Source organism: Haematobia irritans, chromosome 2 (genome assembly GCF_050003625.1).
Source record: "Haematobia irritans isolate KBUSLIRL chromosome 2, ASM5000362v1, whole genome shotgun sequence".
In the NCBI taxonomy this organism is placed as follows: domain Eukaryota; kingdom Metazoa; phylum Arthropoda; class Insecta; order Diptera; family Muscidae; genus Haematobia; species Haematobia irritans.
This window is the reverse complement of record NC_134398.1, coordinates 69004795-69026133: the sequence shown is the minus strand read 5'-3', so window position 1 is coordinate 69026133 and position 21339 is coordinate 69004795. Positions and strand designations below refer to the sequence as shown.

Sequence of the window (21339 nt, the reverse complement as noted above, 5' to 3'; positions counted from 1 at the left end):
TATTTTATGTTAGCTAATTTTTTCTTCAATGAGAGGGAGTAATTTCGAGAACAATAGTTAAAAAATACAACATGGTACTAAATTTTCCTGGTTTTAACAACACTTCGTGGAAATCTCAAAACATGGAGTACAAAATAGTTCAATTTTCGCGCGAGGTAGTTCATTCTTCCTATAAAACAGTTTACTTTTTTTCAGTGCACTGGGCTACGTAGCTTCTATAGTCACCAGTAGACAATTATGGTTATAAGTTACATTTATAAGCATAGTTTGCAGCGCCCATGAACCCATGCAAACATAACATTATTTAACAGAAACATACATTTGTTGGCCACATGGAGCAGTGGTTAGCATGTCTGCCTTGCATGCAAAAGGTCGTGGGTTGCGATAAAAATGTTACATGGTCACCATCCAAAAATAACATTTTGCTCTTGAAACATGATTGAGGTGATCATATACCTCCGCTGGGTGTATACTCTCTCTGTCTGTCGTCCTCTGAAGAAAATATCACAACATATATATATGTACTCGAAATTTGTAAATTTATATGTGTTTACATTCACACATTATTTTTATGAAACATTCATGACCCAAACATAATATATTCTAACATATTAACATTTGTGTCCCAAACATGTAATGCTAGTTTAGGAACATTACATTTTTGCACTTAATTATATTGTGTCTAAAAATTCTGTCTGAAACTCTTTTTTTATATCGGAACATATGAAAAACATATTTTTCAAACAGTACATGTTTCAGTTCGGGCGAATGAACCTTTCCACTGCCTTTAGTATAGATCCAGCTGGGATAGATAACTCAATTTTTGGTCCTTTATGCTAACTTCTTATAGAGAAAACATCTAGGAATTTCCCACTTACAAATAGAATCTTCTTTACTCCCACTGTGCATCATCTCTTCATATAGCTCCAAATCCCTTAATCTTATTTTTATTTCATTTTGTTAATGCAGTAATTTTATTTGTTTTTTTGCTTTTCAGTTATTATTGATCAAAAGATCTGACCGAACAGCTCTTCTTCAAAATCAATGCGTTTTCCCAGGTGGAATATATGATCCATTCGACGAAAGCATTGAATGGCTCAAATATTTTGAAGAATTCGGAGTTACCCAGAATATGTTAAAGGAATTAGTTGTGGTCGATTCCAAAACGGAAAGACCAAGAATATTGGCCCCTCAAGGTACTGGTTGCTACGACAGATTTTTCAAAAGTTCTAAAATATGGGCAAGGTAAGAAATTCTTTAAAAATACCAATAGTAAAATCATCATATTGGCCTATTTGTATTTATTTTAGGGAAATTTCTTTGCGTATCAATGCTATACGTGAAACTTTTGAAGAAGTTGGTATATTGATGTGTCGTGGTAAAGATCAGTTGCACGATCCACCGAATCAGGGTTTTTACAAATTGTTCCCTAAAAAATCGTCCTGGCAGAAATCAGTTCATGATGACCCTAGAACATTTTTACAAATGTGTCGTGAATTAAATATTGTACCTGACCTATGGGGACTTTATGAATGGTCTTGTTGGGCAAGTCCAGCCGTACTTCGAAAAGGGTAAATATTTTGAAACCAAAATTGTTTAAGTACAGTCTTACAGTCTTCCTTTAAATTACATACTAACATTGACAGCCAACATATTGGGGTATGTTCCGATATCCGGAATCGCAAATCGCAACATTTTCGTTTGACGATATTTTCTTAACCCTAAAACATACAAATTAAAATTTTGGCAACATAGTTCTCTTTGATAAGAAGTTCAAATAAAAATTGAATTTAAGTCCATTAGTATTTCAATTTTTTCTTTATAAGAAAACTAAATTCTTGCGATTTTCGACTCCGAATATCGGAACATGGGGGATTGTATCTGGACATTTTCACGACATCCGCTGTGTACACCACCACTTTTATTTATTTATGACAACATTCTACTTTAAAAACATTAAGTGTTTGTAGTCATCGATGCACTCAAAAAAAGTTTACTTGGATCCAAAGACTTTGACCTCCCCTTAGTATTTTGGTATTGACTCCAAGTAAAAGATGTGGCTTCTTTAAAATAAAGAAATTTTTGAGCGAGATAGCTTTAAATCTAGGCCCAATAAAATTAAAATTAGGATACAGATCTAATTTATCAAATTTTCATTCTCGTTTCGCGGTTTATTAATAAAGGTACTCACGTACAAACAAATGCCAATTTAAAAATCCAAATTATAGCGGATACTTCATAGTAAAAAATGTTTTCATAATTCCAAAAAAAACTTTAAACCAAAGACGCTAAATCCTCAAAATAAGTCTTAGCCTATATTTGAAGTATTTTTATCTTAAACCTAAAGATTCAGTGTTTCATTTAATTTAAAGACAATTTCTTTAAATCAAAAATGTTTTTTTACCTTAAGAAAAGTTTGCCTGAGTTGAAAGACATGCGACTTTAACGGAGGGACGCAAATTTACAAAATTTGTGTCCTAAATTTAATGAAAAAATTAAAATTTCAATATTTTAAAGATATTTGTCCTTAATATTTTGTAAATTTCGCGTCCTAGAATATAGTTTGCGTAATCTTTAATATCACGTATTTTTTTTTCAGTGTGCGCCAAAATTTATATTTTCGGTAGGATTTCGTCTATTAGTTCCTGTATCCAATGAACCTTAGGATAGGTTATGTGTGGTGGCAGTCCGATATTTCATGGTCACTTAGGCTATTCAGACCATTGTGATACCACTTATCACTGATTGCTGCCCTATGTTAAGCTCAATGACGAGTGACCTTTTTATAGCCGAGTCCGAACGGCGTCTTATTAGTTTTCAATAAAGCTGACTAGTTCATGCAAAGCGGCCTCAGTAGACCTGCCCTTCAAATAAGCATGTTTTCGTTTCGAGAGCAATCTTGAATCAATGCTAGTTCTAAGATAAATACCTATCAGCCTCTCCGACTTTTGTTTCCCCCCACTTTCCTGGAATATATGCTAAGTTGATGAAGCCTTTATATATCGCCGACAACCATGGGATAATTCTGTCAGTCACTGCTTGTAACTCCGCCGGAGCAATTCCATCAGGTCCGGAGGATTTGAAACGTCCAAAAAGGTTTAGTGCCCATTTTATTCTAAATTCCCATACAATTTCCTCGATAGGACATGACCTCTGAGCCTTTATGGTACTACTGGCAGTACCACTACTGGCCGTTTTCCAGAAAAATTTCCAGTAGGAGTCCAATGGCCCTCCAATGTTTTAATGAAACCCGGAGCGGACATAGTGGATGGTAGTACCTTCCGTACACTATAGTGGATGGTAGTACTTTTCGTAACTCTCTATTTCACTAAAGCCAATTTGACTTTATTTTAGTTCATGGAATTATTATGTTTGGAGAATGTTGCCTTTACTTTAATAATTTTTTGCTTACGTTAGTTAAATTGACTAAAACCGAGGAAAAAATATACACAAATGAAGCATAAATATTAACTAAATTCGTGGCTTCCACAAAATAGTTTAGTATTTCTTTAAATTTACAAATTTTACTACAAATGCGTTCATCATGAACTTCGTATGTCACTAAAGACATTCTTGCAATTTTTAACTCCATTTTTTTCCTTCAAACTACAAATTTTTCTTTAACATGTGAAAAAACTTAATTATGTCTAATACATTTTCTTGAATTTGTCGAAAAATATTTACTTATTTCAATGACATCGGCGTGATGCCAGCGTTTGTAATACTGTTTAGTTAAAATTTTCTAAAAATATTCAAAATTTTCTAAAATTAACTTAAAGATTTCTTCCTGGTGGGTTCACTGTTTTTTTCAGTGAAGTCTGGAAGCCTCGGACGTATTTTCAATACTGCTACAGTATTCATTTCAAGAGTTATATCAAATTTGATCCATAATGGCTGATCCAAAATGTTGGCTGACATTGTTTTTCAGTTCAATTACAACTTTATTATTACCCTCTTGTTCTATCTCTAAAATACGTTTGTTTATAACTTTGCAGATACGAAACAGCTTTCTACATTACATTTCTAAATGAAAAGCCAAATATATTTTGCGATAAAGACGAAGTTAAAGAGCATATGGTAAGACAAATAAAAAACACAATACAATATACTTCGGAACGAACTTTTAGACAAACGACAAACTTATATAAAATATTTTTTTATGAACAAAAAACTATGACAAGCGATTGTATCTAATCCCTTTTCATTGCTTGTTTTATTATTATATATAATTACACGCAAAAAAATATTTCTTTCCTTCCAAACGTAATTTTAGATAAACAATTATCGTTTCTGATTTGCTTTTTTCGCTGTAAGGAAGTTAGTTTGGAAGAAAAGTATGTACTTTTTAATTCTGTTACAGGTTGTAAAAACACTTTCATAAGGACTAACTCAATTTTTCTGCCTATTAGCATCTTCCTCACTTCCACGAGGTTTATTTAGTTATTATCCTTTTTTTGTAATACAAACAATGTTATGTCTCATTAAGGACTTACGGCTATATTCATGTAGCTCAATTGGGCTTTAACTGCCAGTTAATAGAAAGTAAATTGCAGTTATCTTTTTTCCGGTTTTATTGAAATTTTAATTTAAATTTTCAGCAGTTAAGTTCCTATGGAATTCATATGTAGGTAAGATGACAGATACAATGACACACATAAGTATTGGCACACCGAACAATTTTCTTTAAAAACCAAATGTTAAAAGTGATATGAAGCTATTTTAAATTAAACAAGTATATACGGCCGTAAGTTCGGCCAGGCCGAAGCTTATGTACCCTCCATCATGGATTGCGTAGAAACTTCATCTAAACACTGCCATCCACAATCGAATTACTTAAATTGCGGTAACGCTTGCCGATGGCAAGTTATCTTAAAACCTCCTAACACCATCTTCTAAATTGTATGTAAGTCCATACGTGGTATATATTAAATCAAAAAAGATCGATCCAATACGTATATAATTCAGTTTGACAAAGTAGACATAAAATTTTGACAAAAATTTCTACAGCAATAAAATTTTAACAAATTTTTCTATAGAAATAAACTTTTATTGTTGTTTTTTTTTTGTTTTTTGATCTCAGCTTAAAGCCATGCATTGACTAAACTACAAGAGTAGCTTAACCAACAGAGGAAAAGTATGCTTGTCAAATTTATTTGGGCAAAGCCCTATAGACTGCAAGATGGTTGGATGTACAGCTGTTTCGGAATTACCACATTCCTCATCAGCATCCTCTACTTGCAGCAAAACTATCAACCAATTATCAGAATAAATTCGGATAATTCACTCAACCCAACGTGAACTACACTTGAACCTCCCGAAAAAGGGTTTGATAGTCGGCTACTGCCTAAACAAATTTGCCAGCATATCTCTTTTCCTTTGCCAAACTCAAATCATCGATTTGTATGTATTTGGCTGGGTTTGTTTTTGAGCGTGCTTCCTCTATCTTCATTCGTTTTGTTTGTTATTGTTGGCTTCTCTTCAATCGTTATTGTTGTTTTTTTGTTTTTTGATCTCAGCTTAAAGCCATGCATTGACTAAACTACAAGAGTAGCTTAACCAACAGAGGAAAAGTATGCTTGTCAAATTTATTTGGGCAAAGCCCTATAGACTGCAAGATGGTTGGATGTACAGCTGTTTCGGAATTACCACATACCTCATCAGCATCCTCTACTTGCAGCAAAACTATCAACCAATTATCAGAATAAATTCGGGTAATTAACTCAACCCAACGTGAACTACACTTGAACCTCCCGAAAAAGGGTTTGATAGTCGGCTACTGCCTAAACAAATTTGCCAGCATATCTCTTTTCCTTTGCCAAACTCAAATCATCGATTTGTATGTATTTGGCTGGGTTTGTTTTTGAGCGTGCTTCCTCTATCTTCATTCGTTTTGTTTGTTATTGTTGGCTTCTCTTCAATCGTTATTGTTGTTTTTTTGTTTTTTGATCTCAGCTTAAAGCCATGCATTGACTAAACTACAAGAGTAGCTTAACCAACAGAGGAAAAGTATGCTTGTCAAATTTATTTGGGCAAAGCCCTATAGACTGCAAGATGGTTGGATGTACAGCTGTTTCGGAATTACCACATTCCTCATCAGCATCCTCTACTTGCAGCAAAACTATCAACCAATTATCAGAATAAATTCGGGTAATTCACTCAACCCAACGTGAACTACACTTGAACCTCCCGAAAAAGGGTTTGATAGTCGGCTACTGCCTAAACAAATTTGCCAGCATATCTCTTTTCCTTTGCCAAACTCAAATCATCGATTTGTATGTATTTGGCTGGGTTTGTTTTTGAGCGTGCTTCCTCTATCTTCATTCGTTTTGTTTGTTATTGTTGGCTTCACTTCAATCGTTATTGTTGTTTTTTTGTTTTTTGATCTCAGCTTAAAGCCATGCATTGACTAAACTACAAGAGTAGCTTAACCAACAGAGGAAAAGTATGCTTGTCAAATTTATTTGGGCAAAGCCCTATAGACTGCAAGATGGTTGGATGTACAGCTGTTTCGGAATTACCACATTCCTCATCAGCATCCTCTACTTGCAGCAAAACTATCAACCAATTATCAGAATAAATTCGGGTAATTCACTCAACCCAACGTGAACTACACTTGAACCTCCCGAAAAAGGGTTTGATAGTCGGCTACTGCCTAAACAAATTTGCCAGCATATCTCTTTTCCTTTGCCAAACTCAAATCATCGATTTGTATGTATTTGGCTGGGTTTGTTTTTGAGCGTGCTTCCTCTATCTTCATTCGTTTTGTTTGTTATTGTTGGCTTCTCTTCAATCGTTATTGTTGTTTTTTTGTTTTTTGATCTCAGCTTAAAGCCATGCATTGACTAAACTACAAGAGTAGCTTAACCAACAGAGGAAAAGTATGCTTGTCAAATTTATTTGGGCAAAGCCCTATAGACTGCAAGATGGTTGGATGTACAGCTGTTTCGGAATTACCACATTCCTCATCAGCATCCTCTACTTGCAGCAAAACTATCAACCAATTATCAGAATAAATTCGGGTAATTCACTCAACCCAACGTGAACTACACTTGAACCTCCCGAAAAAGGGTTTGATAGTCGGCTACTGCCTAAACAAATTTGCCAGCATATCTCTTTTCCTTTGCCAAACTCAAATCATCGATTTGTATGTATTTGGCTGGGTTTGTTTTTGAGCGTGCTTCCTCTATCTTCATTCGTTTTGTTTGTTATTGTTGGCTTCACTTCAATCGTTATTGTTGTTTTTTTGTTTTTTGATCTCAGCTTAAAGCCATGCATTGACTAAACTACAAGAGTAGCTTAACCAACAGAGGAAAAGTATGCTTGTCAAATTTATTTGGGCAAAGCCCTATAGACTGCAAGATGGTTGGATGTACAGCTGTTTCGGAATTACCACATTCCTCATCAGCATCCTCTACTTGCAGCAAAACTATCAACCAATTATCAGAATAAATTCGGGTAATTCACTCAACCCAACGTGAACTACACTTGAACCTCCCGAAAAAGGGTTTGATAGTCGGCTACTGCCTAAACAAATTTGCCAGCATATCTCTTTTCCTTTGCCAAACTCAAATCATCGATTTGTATGTATTTGGCTGGGTTTGTTTTTGAGCGTGCTTCCTCTATCTTCATTCGTTTTGTTTGTTATTGTTGGCTTCTCTTCAATCGTTATTGTTGTTTTTTTGTTTTTTGATCTCAGCTTAAAGCCATGCATTGACTAAACTACAAGAGTAGCTTAACCAACAGAGGAAAAGTATGCTTGTCAAATTTATTTGGGCAAAGCCCTATAGACTGCAAGATGGTTGGATGTACAGCTGTTTCGGAATTACCACATTCCTCATCAGCATCCTCTACTTGCAGCAAAACTATCAACCAATTATCAGAATAAATTCGGGTAATTCACTCAACCCAACGTGAACTACACTTGAACCTCCCGAAAAAGGGTTTGATAGTCGGCTACTGCCTAAACAAATTTGCCAGCATATCTCTTTTCCTTTGCCAAACTCAAATCATCGATTTGTATGTATTTGGCTGGGTTTGTTTTTGAGCGTGCTTCCTCTATCTTCATTCGTTTTGTTTGTTATTGTTGGCTTCTCTTCAATCGTTATTGTTGTTTTTTTGTTTTTTGATCTCAGCTTAAAGCCATGCATTGACTAAGCTACTCTTGTAGTTTAGTCAATGCATGGCTTTAAGCTGAGATCAAAAAACAAAAAAACAACAATAACGATTGAAGAGAAGCCAACAATAACAAACAAAACGAATGAAGATAGAGGAAGCACGCTCAAAAACAAAACCAGCCAAATACATACAAATCGATGATTTGAGTTTGGCAAAGGAAAAGAGATATGCTGGCAAATTTGTTTAGGCAGTAGCCGACTATCAAACCCTTTTTCGGGAGGTTCAAGTGTAGTTCACGTTGGCTTGAGTGAATTACCCGAATTTATTCTGATAATTGGTTGATAGTTTTGCCGCAAGTAGAGGATGCTGATGAGGAATGTGGTAATTCCGAAACAGCTGTACATCCAACCATCTTGCAGTCTATAGGGCTTTGCCCAAATAAATTTGACAAGCATACTTTTCCTCTGTTGGTTAAGCTACTCTTGTAGTTTAGTCAATGCATGGCTTTAAGCTGAGATCAAAAAACAAAAAAACAACAATAACGATTGAAGAGAAGCCAACAATAACAAACAAAACGAATGAAATAAACTTTTGACAAAATTTTCTATAGAAATAAAATCTTGGTAGATTATTTTTGGCTCGAGTGGCAACCATGATTATGAACGGAATAAAATTTGAAAAAAAATTTCTATACAAATAAAATTTTGACAAAATTTTCTATAGAAATAAAATTTTGACAGTGATGAAAATTTTATTATGAACCGAATAAAATTTTAACAAGATTTTCTCTAGAAATAAAATTTAGTAATATTGACCATGATTTAGCCCTTAAGATTTTTTTCAACTTGTCAAATTTATAATTCTCTTAAATTTTAGTTCATCTTTAACATTGTAGTTTAGTTCATTTTTACAACACCATAAGATTTTTATACCCCTACCAAGTTAAAAAGTCAGTATTATTTTGGTTTACTTGCTTATTTTGTGGGAAACACGATAATAAAAATTGGTTAACAATCTCTTTAAAATGTCGACGACTAAACTATAAATAAATCAATCATTCCACAGTACAGAGAAATTAAATAATTAAAGGAACAACAAACCGTTTTACTATTATGAACATTTTCATACATTACAATTAAACTTTCTTTAAGAAAAAGTACTTTATTATAAAAACGTATGATGAAAGTTCTTAATACAATGTTTTTTGTGAATAAAAGTTATGACCACGTGGAACAGAGAGTAGTTCATTTGAACCCGCTGTTTGGACATTTTGACTTATCCTTTTTTTATTCATCGTAGGTAATTTTTCCACATTGCTGAAAAAAAATGGAAACAATAATGAAAATTGTTAAAAATTAACACCATGTAATGAAATATAATTTTTAATTCTTCATTTTAGCTTGTAACTTACCAAATTTGGGGGGCGTTTTATTAAATGGTGTATGGAATTCAACTTTTCTTTGGAAAACATATCTCATAAAATTTGTACCTGAAACAATTAGAGAAATAATGAAGTATTCTAAATAAACTCTAAATAAACTGTGTTGTTATCGATGTTTTAATATAAAACTTACCAATTCTCTATTAAATTGTATGCTGAGGGGAAATATAAAAAGTTGTCCAAATTTATTTGGGTTACTCTGAAATTAAATATTTATTTTTTACATTAAATAAAATTATTAAATAGGTTTTCAAAAAATCTAATGAAAAAATAACAATATGCATAAAAAAACTAATATTCTTGATAACCCTAGGCAGTCATCATTCGTCAAAATGACGACACGTAATTTCATTTTCGATTTAAAATGCATTCGACCGTTTTATGAATTTTTGTTTTATACGAATTAAAACCAAATTGAAAATAAATTCAAGTTTGGTTCACTTTTTCGCTCACGATAAAAATTATAGCGTCTTGAAATGAACCGTAGTCAAAATGACGAAGGATGACATTAATGTACAAAAAATAAGGATGACTGTCGAGGGTTAGAAGAAAGTTAAAGAATCCTTACCAATTCACTATTAAATTACAGGCAAATGAGTACAAAAAATTTGTCCAAATTTTTAAGGGGTTATTCTGAAATTAAATATTTGTTTTTACATTAAATTTTTTAAATTTGTTCGAATCCATCTGGAGTTGCTCTGAAATTAAATATTGTTTTTACAACAAAGAAAACATTAAACTGGTTTCCAAAAAAAATTAACAAATAATAATATACATAAAAAATATTCTTTTTAAAAGAGTCATATTAAAAAAATACCTACCTACTCTTGTAGTTTAGTCAATACATGGCTTTAAGCTGAGATCAAAAAACAAAAAAACAACAATAACGATTGAAGAGAAGCCAACAATAACAAACAAAACGAATGAAGATAGAGGAAGCACGCTCAAAAACAAACCCAGCCAAATACATACAAATCGATGATTTGAGTTTGGCAAAGGAAAAGAGATATGCTGGCAAATTTGTTTAGGCAGTAGCCGACTATCAAACCCTTTTTCGGGAGGTTCAAGTGTAGTTCACGTTGGGTTGAGTGAATTACCCGAATTTATTCTGATAATTGGTTGATAGTTTTGCTGCAAGTAGAGGATGCTGATGAGGAATGTGGTAATTCCGAAACAGCTGTACATCCAACCATCTTGCAGTCTATAGGGCTTTGCCCAAATAAATTTGACAAGCATACTTTTCCTCTGTTGGTTAAGCTACTCTTGTAGTTTAGTCAATGCATGGCTTTAAGCTGAGATCAAAAAACAAAAAAACAACAATAACGATTGAAGAGAAGCCAACAATAACAAACAAAACGAATGAAATAAACTTTTGACAAAATTTTCTATAGAAATAAAATCTTGGTAGATTATTTTTGGCTCGAGTGGCAACCATGATTATGAACGGAATAAAATTTGAAAAAAAATTTCTATACAAATAAAATTTTGACAAAATTTTCTATAGAAATAAAATTTTGACAGTGATGAAAATTTTATTATGAACCGAATAAAATTTTAACAAGATTTTCTCTAGAAATAAAATTTAGTAATATTGACCATGATTTAGCCCTTAAGATTTTTTTCAACTTGTCAAATTTATAATTCTCTTAAATTTTAGTTCATCTTTAACATTGTAGTTTAGTTCATTTTTACAACACCATAAGATTTTTATACCCCTACCAAGTTAAAAAGTCAGTATTATTTTGGTTTACTTGCTTATTTTGTGGGAAACACGATAATAAAAATTGGTTAACAATCTCTTTAAAATGTCGACGACTAAACTATAAATAAATCAATCATTCCACAGTACAGAGAAATTAAATAATTAAAGGAACAACAAACCGTTTTACTATTATGAACATTTTCATACATTACAATTAAACTTTCTTTAAGAAAAAGTACTTTATTATAAAAACGTATGATGAAAGTTCTTAATACAATGTTTTTTGTGAATAAAAGTTATGACCACGTGGAACAGAGAGTAGTTCATTTGAACCCGCTGTTTGGACATTTTGACTTATCCTTTTTTTATTCATCGTAGGTAATTTTTCCACATTGCTGAAAAAAAATGGAAACAATAATGAAAATTGTTAAAAATTAACACCATGTAATGAAATATAATTTTTAATTCTTCATTTTAGCTTGTAACTTACCAAATTTGGGGGGCGTTTTATTAAATGGTGTATGGAATTCAACTTTTCTTTGGAAAACATATCTCATAAAATTTGTACCTGAAACAATTAGAGAAATAATGAAGTATTCTAAATAAACTCTAAATAAACTGTGTTGTTATCGATGTTTTAATATAAAACTTACCAATTCTCTATTAAATTGTATGCTGAGGGGAAATATAAAAAGTTGTCCAAATTTATTTGGGTTACTCTGAAATTAAATATTTATTTTTTACATTAAATAAAATTATTAAATAGGTTTTCAAAAAATCTAATGAAAAAATAACAATATGCATAAAAAAACTAATATTCTTGATAACCCTAGGCAGTCATCATTCGTCAAAATGACGACACGTAATTTCATTTTCGATTTAAAATGCATTCGACCGTTTTATGAATTTTTGTTTTATACGAATTAAAACCAAATTGAAAATAAATTCAAGTTTGGTTCACTTTTTCGCTCACGATAAAAATTATAGCGTCTTGAAATGAACCGTAGTCAAAATGACGAAGGATGACATTAATGTACAAAAAATAAGGATGACTGTCGAGGGTTAGAAGAAAGTTAAAGAATCCTTACCAATTCACTATTAAATTACAGGCAAATGAGTACAAAAAATTTGTCCAAATTTTTAAGGGGTTATTCTGAAATTAAATATTTGTTTTTACATTAAATTTTTTAAATTTGTTCGAATCCATCTGGAGTTGCTCTGAAATTAAATATTGTTTTTACAACAAAGAAAACATTAAACTGGTTTCCAAAAAAAATTAACAAATAATAATATACATAAAAAATATTCTTTTTAAAAGAGTCATATTAAAAAAATACCTACCTACTCTTGTAGTTTAGTCAATGCATGGCTTTAAGCTGAGATCAAAAAACAAAAAAACAACAATAACGATTGAAGAGAAGCCAACAATAACAAACAAAACGAATGAAGATAGAGGAAGCACGCTCAAAAACAAACCCAGCCAAATACATACAAATCGATGATTTGAGTTTGGCAAAGGAAAAGAGATATGCTGGCAAATTTGTTTAGGCAGTAGCCGACTATCAAACCCTTTTTCGGGAGGTTCAAGTGTAGTTCACGTTGGGTTGAGTGAATTACCCGAATTTATTCTGATAATTGGTTGATAGTTTTGCTGCAAGTAGAGGATGCTGATGAGGAATGTGGTAATTCCGAAACAGCTGTACATCCAACCATCTTGCAGTCTATAGGGCTTTGCCCAAATAAATTTGACAAGCATACTTTTCCTCTGTTTGTTATGCTACTCTTGTAGTTTAGTCAATGCATGGCTTTAAGCTGAGATCAAAAAACAAAAAAACAACAATAACGATTGAAGAGAAGCCAACAATAACAAACAAAACGAATGAAATAAACTTTTGACAAAATTTTCTATAGAAATAAAATCTTGGTAGATTATTTTTGGCTCGAGTGGCAACCATGATTATGAACGGAATAAAATTTGAAAAAAAATTTCTATACAAATAAAATTTTGACAAAATTTTCTATAGAAATAAAATTTTGACAGTGATGAAAATTTTATTATGAACCGAATAAAATTTTAACAAGATTTTCTCTAGAAATAAAATTTAGTAATATTGACCATGATTTAGCCCTTAAGATTTTTTTCAACTTGTCAAATTTATAATTCTCTTAAATTTTAGTTCATCTTTAACATTGTAGTTTAGTTCATTTTTACAACACCATAAGATTTTTATACCCCTACCAAGTTAAAAAGTCAGTATTATTTTGGTTTACTTGCTTATTTTGTGGGAAACACGATAATAAAAATTGGTTAACAATCTCTTTAAAATGTCGACGACTAAACTATAAATAAATCAATCATTCCACAGTACAGAGAAATTAAATAATTAAAGGAACAACAAACCGTTTTACTATTATGAACATTTTCATACATTACAATTAAACTTTCTTTAAGAAAAAGTACTTTATTATAAAAACGTATGATGAAAGTTCTTAATACAATGTTTTTTGTGAATAAAAGTTATGACCACGTGGAACAGAGAGTAGTTCATTTGAACCCGCTGTTTGGACATTTTGACTTATCCTTTTTTTATTCATCGTAGGTAATTTTTCCACATTGCTGAAAAAAAATGGAAACAATAATGAAAATTGTTAAAAATTAACACCATGTAATGAAATATAATTTTTAATTCTTCATTTTAGCTTGTAACTTACCAAATTTGGGGGGCGTTTTATTAAATGGTGTATGGAATTCAACTTTTCTTTGGAAAACATATCTCATAAAATTTGTACCTGAAACAATTAGAGAAATAATGAAGTATTCTAAATAAACTCTAAATAAACTGTGTTGTTATCGATGTTTTAATATAAAACTTACCAATTCTCTATTAAATTTTATGCTGAGGGGAAATATAAAAAGTTGTCCAAATTTATTTGGGTTACTCTGAAATTAAATATTTATTTTTTACATTAAATAAAATTATTAAATAGGTTTTCAAAAAATCTAATGAAAAAATAACAATATGCATAAAAAAACTAATATTCTTGATAACCCTAGGCAGCCATCATTCGTCAAAATGACGACACGTAATTTCATTTTCGATTTAAAATGCATTCGACCGTTTTATGAATTTTTGTTTTATACGAATTAAAACCAAATTGAAAATAAATTCAAGTTTGGTTCACTTTTTCGCTCACGATAAAAATTATAGCGTCTTGAAATGAACCGTAGTCAAAATGACGAAGGATGACATTAATGTACAAAAAATAAGGATGACTGTCGAGGGTTAGAAGAAAGTTAAAGAATCCTTACCAATTCACTATTAAATTACAGGCAAATGAGTACAAAAAATTTGTCCAAATTTTTAAGGGGTTATTCTGAAATTAAATATTTGTTTTTACATTAAATTTTTTAAATTTGTTCGAATCCATCTGGAGTTGCTCTGAAATTAAATATTGTTTTTACAACAAAGAAAACATTAAACTGGTTTCCAAAAAAAATTAACAAATAATAATATACATAAAAAATATTCTTTTTAAAAGAAAGTCATATTAAAAAAATACCTACCAATTTATCAATAAACTATACGCTGAGATATAACAAAAATTTTCCAAATTCATCTGGAATTGAATATTAATTTTTTTACTTGGACTAATAAAAATTTCAATACACTTTCAATTTCAACATATTTTCCTAAATATTCTTAATAACTTTTTTTCTAAACTACCGATAAAATATTAATAACTTTCATTTAAAAGGTTTAATAAACAAACACCAATATATGTCTCAAAAATCCAAAATATTCCATGCCTTTATATCCCTTGTTTCATACCTACTCAAAAGATGCAACAGCCCACGTCAACGCCAACTATACAACTGAAGCATGCCAAACAAAACCAAGCAAAGCCAAAACATTCCTACAACAACAAAACACATGTGCCTTTATTGAAAACAACACCTCATCCAGCCAAATAAACCATCCACGAATAACAAACACACACACACACAAACCACTAAATGAACAAAAATAAAAACAACCCCACGCTCATGTATACCCAACAAAACTCAAGTAACATCATCTTTACATTCATCACATTCCACTATGCCGATAAAGATCTCTGTACTATGCATTAGTTTATCGCATCTGCTGACAATTTACTCTAAGAATAATATTCGTAAAGGTACACCAGTTTATGAACGATGAAACGTTTAACTTAAAATTTGCAAAAATTTTCATGAAATGTTATCTACCATTTTTGACGAAAATGTCTATAAATTTAATTACATGTGAACTAAAAATATTTCATTGGGTAATTTGTTACCAACAATTATTAACTATAGGAATCGTCAGTAAGAAATTGCTATCCACTTTCAAGTTCATTTTTCGTAAAAAAATATTTTCGCATACAAAAAAATCTTATAGTAAATTGCACTTATTATTTAGAAAATACTTTACATTTCACAAGTACACGCTCACAAAAAATCGCTTCTGTAACATATACTCCCAAACATATTTTGCTTCAAGCATATATATTTTTGGGTATTGCCCAAACATTTATATGTTTGATCTCTTCCAATATATAATATGTTTGAAAGCATATTGGTCTAAACAATATATGTTTGGGTAGTCTAAGTTCCAAACATTTTGTATTTTTGCATCCAAATTCAATAATGTTGTCTTCCAAAAAACAGTATGTTATTATGTGAACATATAATATGTTTGGAAGCATTTTGCACCCAAAAATATTATATGCTTAAAAAAAATTCTCCCAAACAATACTGTGCTCAAAATTTTATTTATTTATTTATATATTTACAATCATAATGAATTATGAAAATAAACTGGTAATATAGGTGCTAACAACATAGGTTTTCGACCTGAATGCTCAAAATTTTGTTTCTGCCCAATTGTATATTCCCCCACATCTTTCTCACTTCCACGAGATTTTTTAGTTCTTAGCACCTTTTTCTGTAATACAAACATTGTAGAAGAAATTATTCAATTGTATGATTTTTTTTATTTTAATTTTACCTTTTGCCGGACGGGGATTCGAACAGCGGACCACACAGTTTGTAAGGATCAAAGAAGTAGCTGATCAATTGCCCAAGGAAAAATAAAATGTTAATTTTGTAATAACAAGCAACAACCACCAACTTAATTCAATATCGCTCCCTGTTAAATAGCGCTCCAAGCTACTAAACACATATATGTTTATAGGCTATTTCTAAATTAATATATGTTTGCATCCAAACATTTTATATTTACAAACATTTTATGTCCCAAACATAATATGTTCTAACATATTAACATATATGTCCCAAACATGTTATGCTAGTTTATGAACATTATATGCTTGCACTCAAAAATATTGTGTTTAAAAATTTGTGTTCCAAACATATAATGTTTATAGCCAAACATATGAAAAACAGCCTTTTTCATCCATGTAGTTTTATAGCATGACAAACGAATTTTTAACTACCAGTTAAGAAATTTTTTAAGGAAATTTCCATCGTATTTTGTAGGCCATGAACTAAACGATTGCTACTTAGAATTTGTAAAATTTCCTTTCGAGTAGTTAATTTTCGTTGAAGATACGAAAAATGAACTAAAATTCTGGAAAATTCTTGTAATAAATTATTGTAAAAATCTTCTTAAATTTACGAGACCCTTGTATGGTTGTTAGCGACCATATACTAACACCACGTGCCTAATATGAACCGGATCGGATGAATTTTGCTCCTCCAAGAGGCTCCGGAGGTCAAATCTGGAGAATGTTTTATATGGGGGCTATATATAATTATGGACCAATTCTGGCACGGTTGTTAAAGATTATATACTAACACCATGTTCCAAATTACAACCGGATTGGATGAAATTTGCTTCTCTTGGAGACTTCGCAAGCCAAATCTGGGGATCGGTTTATATGGGTGCTATATATAATTATGAACCGATGTGGACCAATTTTTGCATGGTTGTTAGAGACCATGTACCAATATCATGTACCAAATTTCAGGCGGATCGGATGAAATTTGCTTCTCTTTGAGGCTCCGCAACCCAAATCTGGGGATCGGTTTATATGGGCGCCATATATAATTATGGACCGATGTGGACCAATTTTTGCACGGTTGTTAGAGACCATATACCAATACCATGTACCAAATTTCAGCCGGATCGGATGAAATTTGCTTCTCTTTGAGGCTCCACAGGCCAAATCTGGGGATCGGTTTATATGGGGGCTATATATAATTAAGGACCTATATGGACCAATTTTTTCATGGTTGTTAGAGACCATATACCAACATCATGTACCAAATTTCAGCCGGATCGGATGAAATTTTCTTCTCTTTGAGGCTCCACAAGCCAAATCTGGGGATCGGTTTATATGGGGGCTATATATAATTATGGACCGATGTGAACCAATTTTTGCATGGTTGTTAGAGACAATATACCAACACCATATACCAAATTTCAGCCGGATCGGATGAAATATGCTTCTGTTAGAGGCTCCACAAGCCAAATCTGAGGGTCCCTTTATATGGGGGCTATACGTAAAAGTGGACCGATATGGTCCATTTTCAATACCATCCGACCTACATGGATAGCAACTACTTGTGCCAAGTTTCAAGTCGATAGCTTGTTTCGTTCGGAAGTTAGCGTGATTTCAACAAACGGACGGACGGACAGACGGACATGCTTAGATCGACTCAGAACTTCACCACGACCCAGAATATATATACTTTATGGGGTCTTAGAGCAATATTTCGATGTGTTACAAACGGAATGACAAAGTTAATATACCCCCATCCTATGATGGAGGGTATAAAAATATTCTAATTTTAATTGTAACTGCATTAAACACACCCATAGAAAAATTATTAACATATGGGCTCAAATCGATACCGTACGTAATTGATAGTTACACGGACGAAAAAGACTGTTTTTCATATGTTTGGGTATAAACATTATATGTTTGGAACTCAAATTTTTAAACTCAATATTTATGAGTGCAAACATATAATGTTCGTAAACTAGCATAATATGTTTGGGACACATATGTTAATATGTTAGAACATATTATGTTTGGGACATAAAATGTTTGTAAATATAATATGCTTGGATGCAAACATATATTAATTTAGAAATAGCCCATAAACATATATGTGTTTACAAAGAGAGACAAAGTGTATGCTAGAAGTAAAATAATGAAAGTAACCAATTGGCGCTTTACAAATATATATACACAAAGAAAATTTCCTTAAATATAGGAAAAATACTATGTGTGAATATAAACAGGTATAAATTTACATATTATGAGTAAAAATATATATGTTGTGATATAAGACTTCGCCAAAAATTGTATATGCTTAAGTAAAATATTAAAATGAGTATTCGGAGAGAAAATTCATTCGAAACCAAGATAAAATATATTTGAAAAAAATTTTTTTGTTTCGTCAAAACAAATCGGAACGTAGGACGAGTAAGTAAATATTCAAACAAAGGTAATTAAAGGGATCTTCATAAAAACTAACGAAAGGGCACTATACACTGAACAAAAAGCATGTCCGGTTCCAAAGATTGTGTCTCCACTTTAACAATTTTGATATTGATTCCGAACCAAAGAAGCGGATAATACAAGTAAGGATGCTTTTAAGACACAATTCTCTTTTAAATGGGGTTTTGTGTACTTGACTCTACGAAGCACATTTCAATTTTTCGCTTTTTCAGCTTTTTTTCATATGCTATAAAATGTCCGTTAAAAACAAGACTTCCAGTAGAAATTATGCTATGTTTCAAGTAAAAAATGTCTTTAAAATAAAGTATTGAAAAACATATCCTATTTTTGAATGATTTTTGCCTTGTAGTCAAGATGCAAAAATGCAACAAATTTAAAGACAGTTTCATTAATTTTAAAGAATTTTTCTGAATTATTAAAGTCAAGTTGACCTTAGTCCAAAATTTGTTCTTTCATGTTATGATACCCATTTTTAAGTCAAATCACTTAATTATAACGACAACACGACTTCATTGAAAGTATCGACCTTTGAAGATCTATAAAAACAAAGATTAGTTCCTCTGTATTAATGAGTAGTCCAAGAGGAGTTGACGGATTTTTTCGAAAATAAAAGTGGACATTGAGTTCGAGTTTTGCCGCTAAAATTATTTCTCATTTTAGCGGCAAAACCAGAATAACATTACAACTTTTTCCGGTAAATTGTATTATAGCATGGTGGGGAAAGATCCAAAGCAACAATTGAATAAGTTTATTTTCTTTAAAATAAATTATTAAAGAAAAGTAAAAGGGTAAACATGGCCATTTTAACGTGATAATGCCAATTTATACCGGCCTTAAGAATTAAATTAAGTACAAAATTATTCGTTAATAAAAATTCATATTTATTTGTATTTCTAAATTAATGGTGTTACATGCTAGCAAACAATTGTTCACACCAAAATAAATTTATGTGCTGTTTTAAAATTACTGTTTAGAATTTAAATATAATGTGCTTTTGAATGGTTATCGTTAACCTTAGGATTCGATGGAAAAATATTTATATATACTCGACTTCACGTTCTTCTTTTGTAAAAGTTGTATACAAAAACCTTTATTTGTTACACAATTTTTATTGTTGCAATAAAAAAATAATATTCGATTTGAACTCAGTCCATTTCGTTTATATCAAGCACTTTTCTTTTCTGACTTTAAGTCTTTTATAAAACACACTTTACAATTTCATAGTAAAAATTTAATATAATAGTATGCAATGCTGAACACCTTTTCGGGAACTTCCGAACGTATCTGGAATATATGTTAAAAAATATATTTAAAAAAAAAAATGGTGTTGGTCGAAGCAGGGATCGAACCCAGATCCCCTGTCACGCAAGGCGGACGACCAACCACTGCTCCACGCTGCCAACAAATGTATGTTTAACAATGTTATGTTGTTAAACAATGTTATGTTTGCATCGGCTCGTGGGCGCCGCAAGCTATGCTATATAAATATAACTTATAACGATAATTATCTCTTGATGACCATAACAGCTACGTAGGCCAGTGGTTAGTGTGCTGGCTTACAAACTGTGTGGTCCGCTGTTCGAATCCCCGTCCGGCAAAAGGTAAAATTAAACAAGTATATACGGCCGTAAGTTCGGCCAGGCCGAAGCTTATGTACCCTCCATCATGGATTGCGTAGAAACTTCATCTAAACACTGCCATCCACAATCGAATTACTTAAATTGCGGTAACGCTTGCCGATGCCAAGGTATCTTAAAACCTCCTAACACCATTCTAAATTGTATGTAAGTCCATCCATACGTGGTATATATTAAATCAAAAAAGATCGATCCAATACGTATATAATTCAGTTTGACAAAGTAGACATAAAATTTTGACAAAATTTTCTACAGAAATAAAATTTTAACAAAATTTTCTATAGAAATAAAATTTTCACAAAATGTTCTATAGAAATAAAAATTCTCACAAAATTTTCTATAGAAAGAAGATTTTGACAAAAATTTCTACAGAAATAAAATTTTAACAAAATTTTCTATAGAAATAAACTTTTGACAAAATTTTCATTAGAAATAAAATCTTGGTAGATTATTTTTGGCTCGAGTGGCAACCATGATTATGAACCGAATAAAATTTTAACAAAATTTTCTCTAGAAATAAAATTCTGAAAAAATTTTCTATAGAAATAAAATTTTGACAAAATTTTCTATAGAAATAAAATTTTGACAAAATTTTCTATAGAAATAAAATTTTGGTAGATTATTTTTGGCTCTAATGGCAACCATGCTTATGAACCGATACGGACCAATTTTTGTGTGATTGGACCAATTTTGGTATGGTTGTTAGCGACCATATACTAACACCACGTGCCTAATTTGAACCGGATCGGATGAATTTTGTTCCTCCAAGAGGCTCCGGAGGTCAAATCTGGAGAATGTTTTATATGGGGGCTATATATAATTATGGACCGATATGGATCAATTCTGGCACGGTTGTTAGAGACCATGTACCAATACCATGTACCAAATTTCAGCCGGATTGGATGCAATTTGCTCCTCTAAGAGGCTTCGGA

The 21339-nt window shown here is 31.6% G+C and overlaps 1 protein-coding gene across 7 annotated transcripts in view; it reads left to right on the top strand.

Annotated features, from left to right (window-relative positions):
- Positions 1 to 21339, top strand: part of LOC142225441 (acyl-coenzyme A diphosphatase NUDT19-like) — a 147702-nt gene that overhangs the window by 84968 nt on the left and 41395 nt on the right. For all 7 annotated transcript variants that reach the window (XM_075295192.1, XM_075295194.1, XM_075295193.1 and 4 more), the window contains 3 exons: positions 998 to 1245; positions 1311 to 1571; positions 3996 to 4077. In XM_075295192.1, the coding sequence (XP_075151307.1) occupies positions 998 to 1245; positions 1311 to 1571; positions 3996 to 4077 (591 nt within the window). The remainder of the gene's footprint in view (positions 1 to 997; positions 1246 to 1310; positions 1572 to 3995; positions 4078 to 21339) is intronic.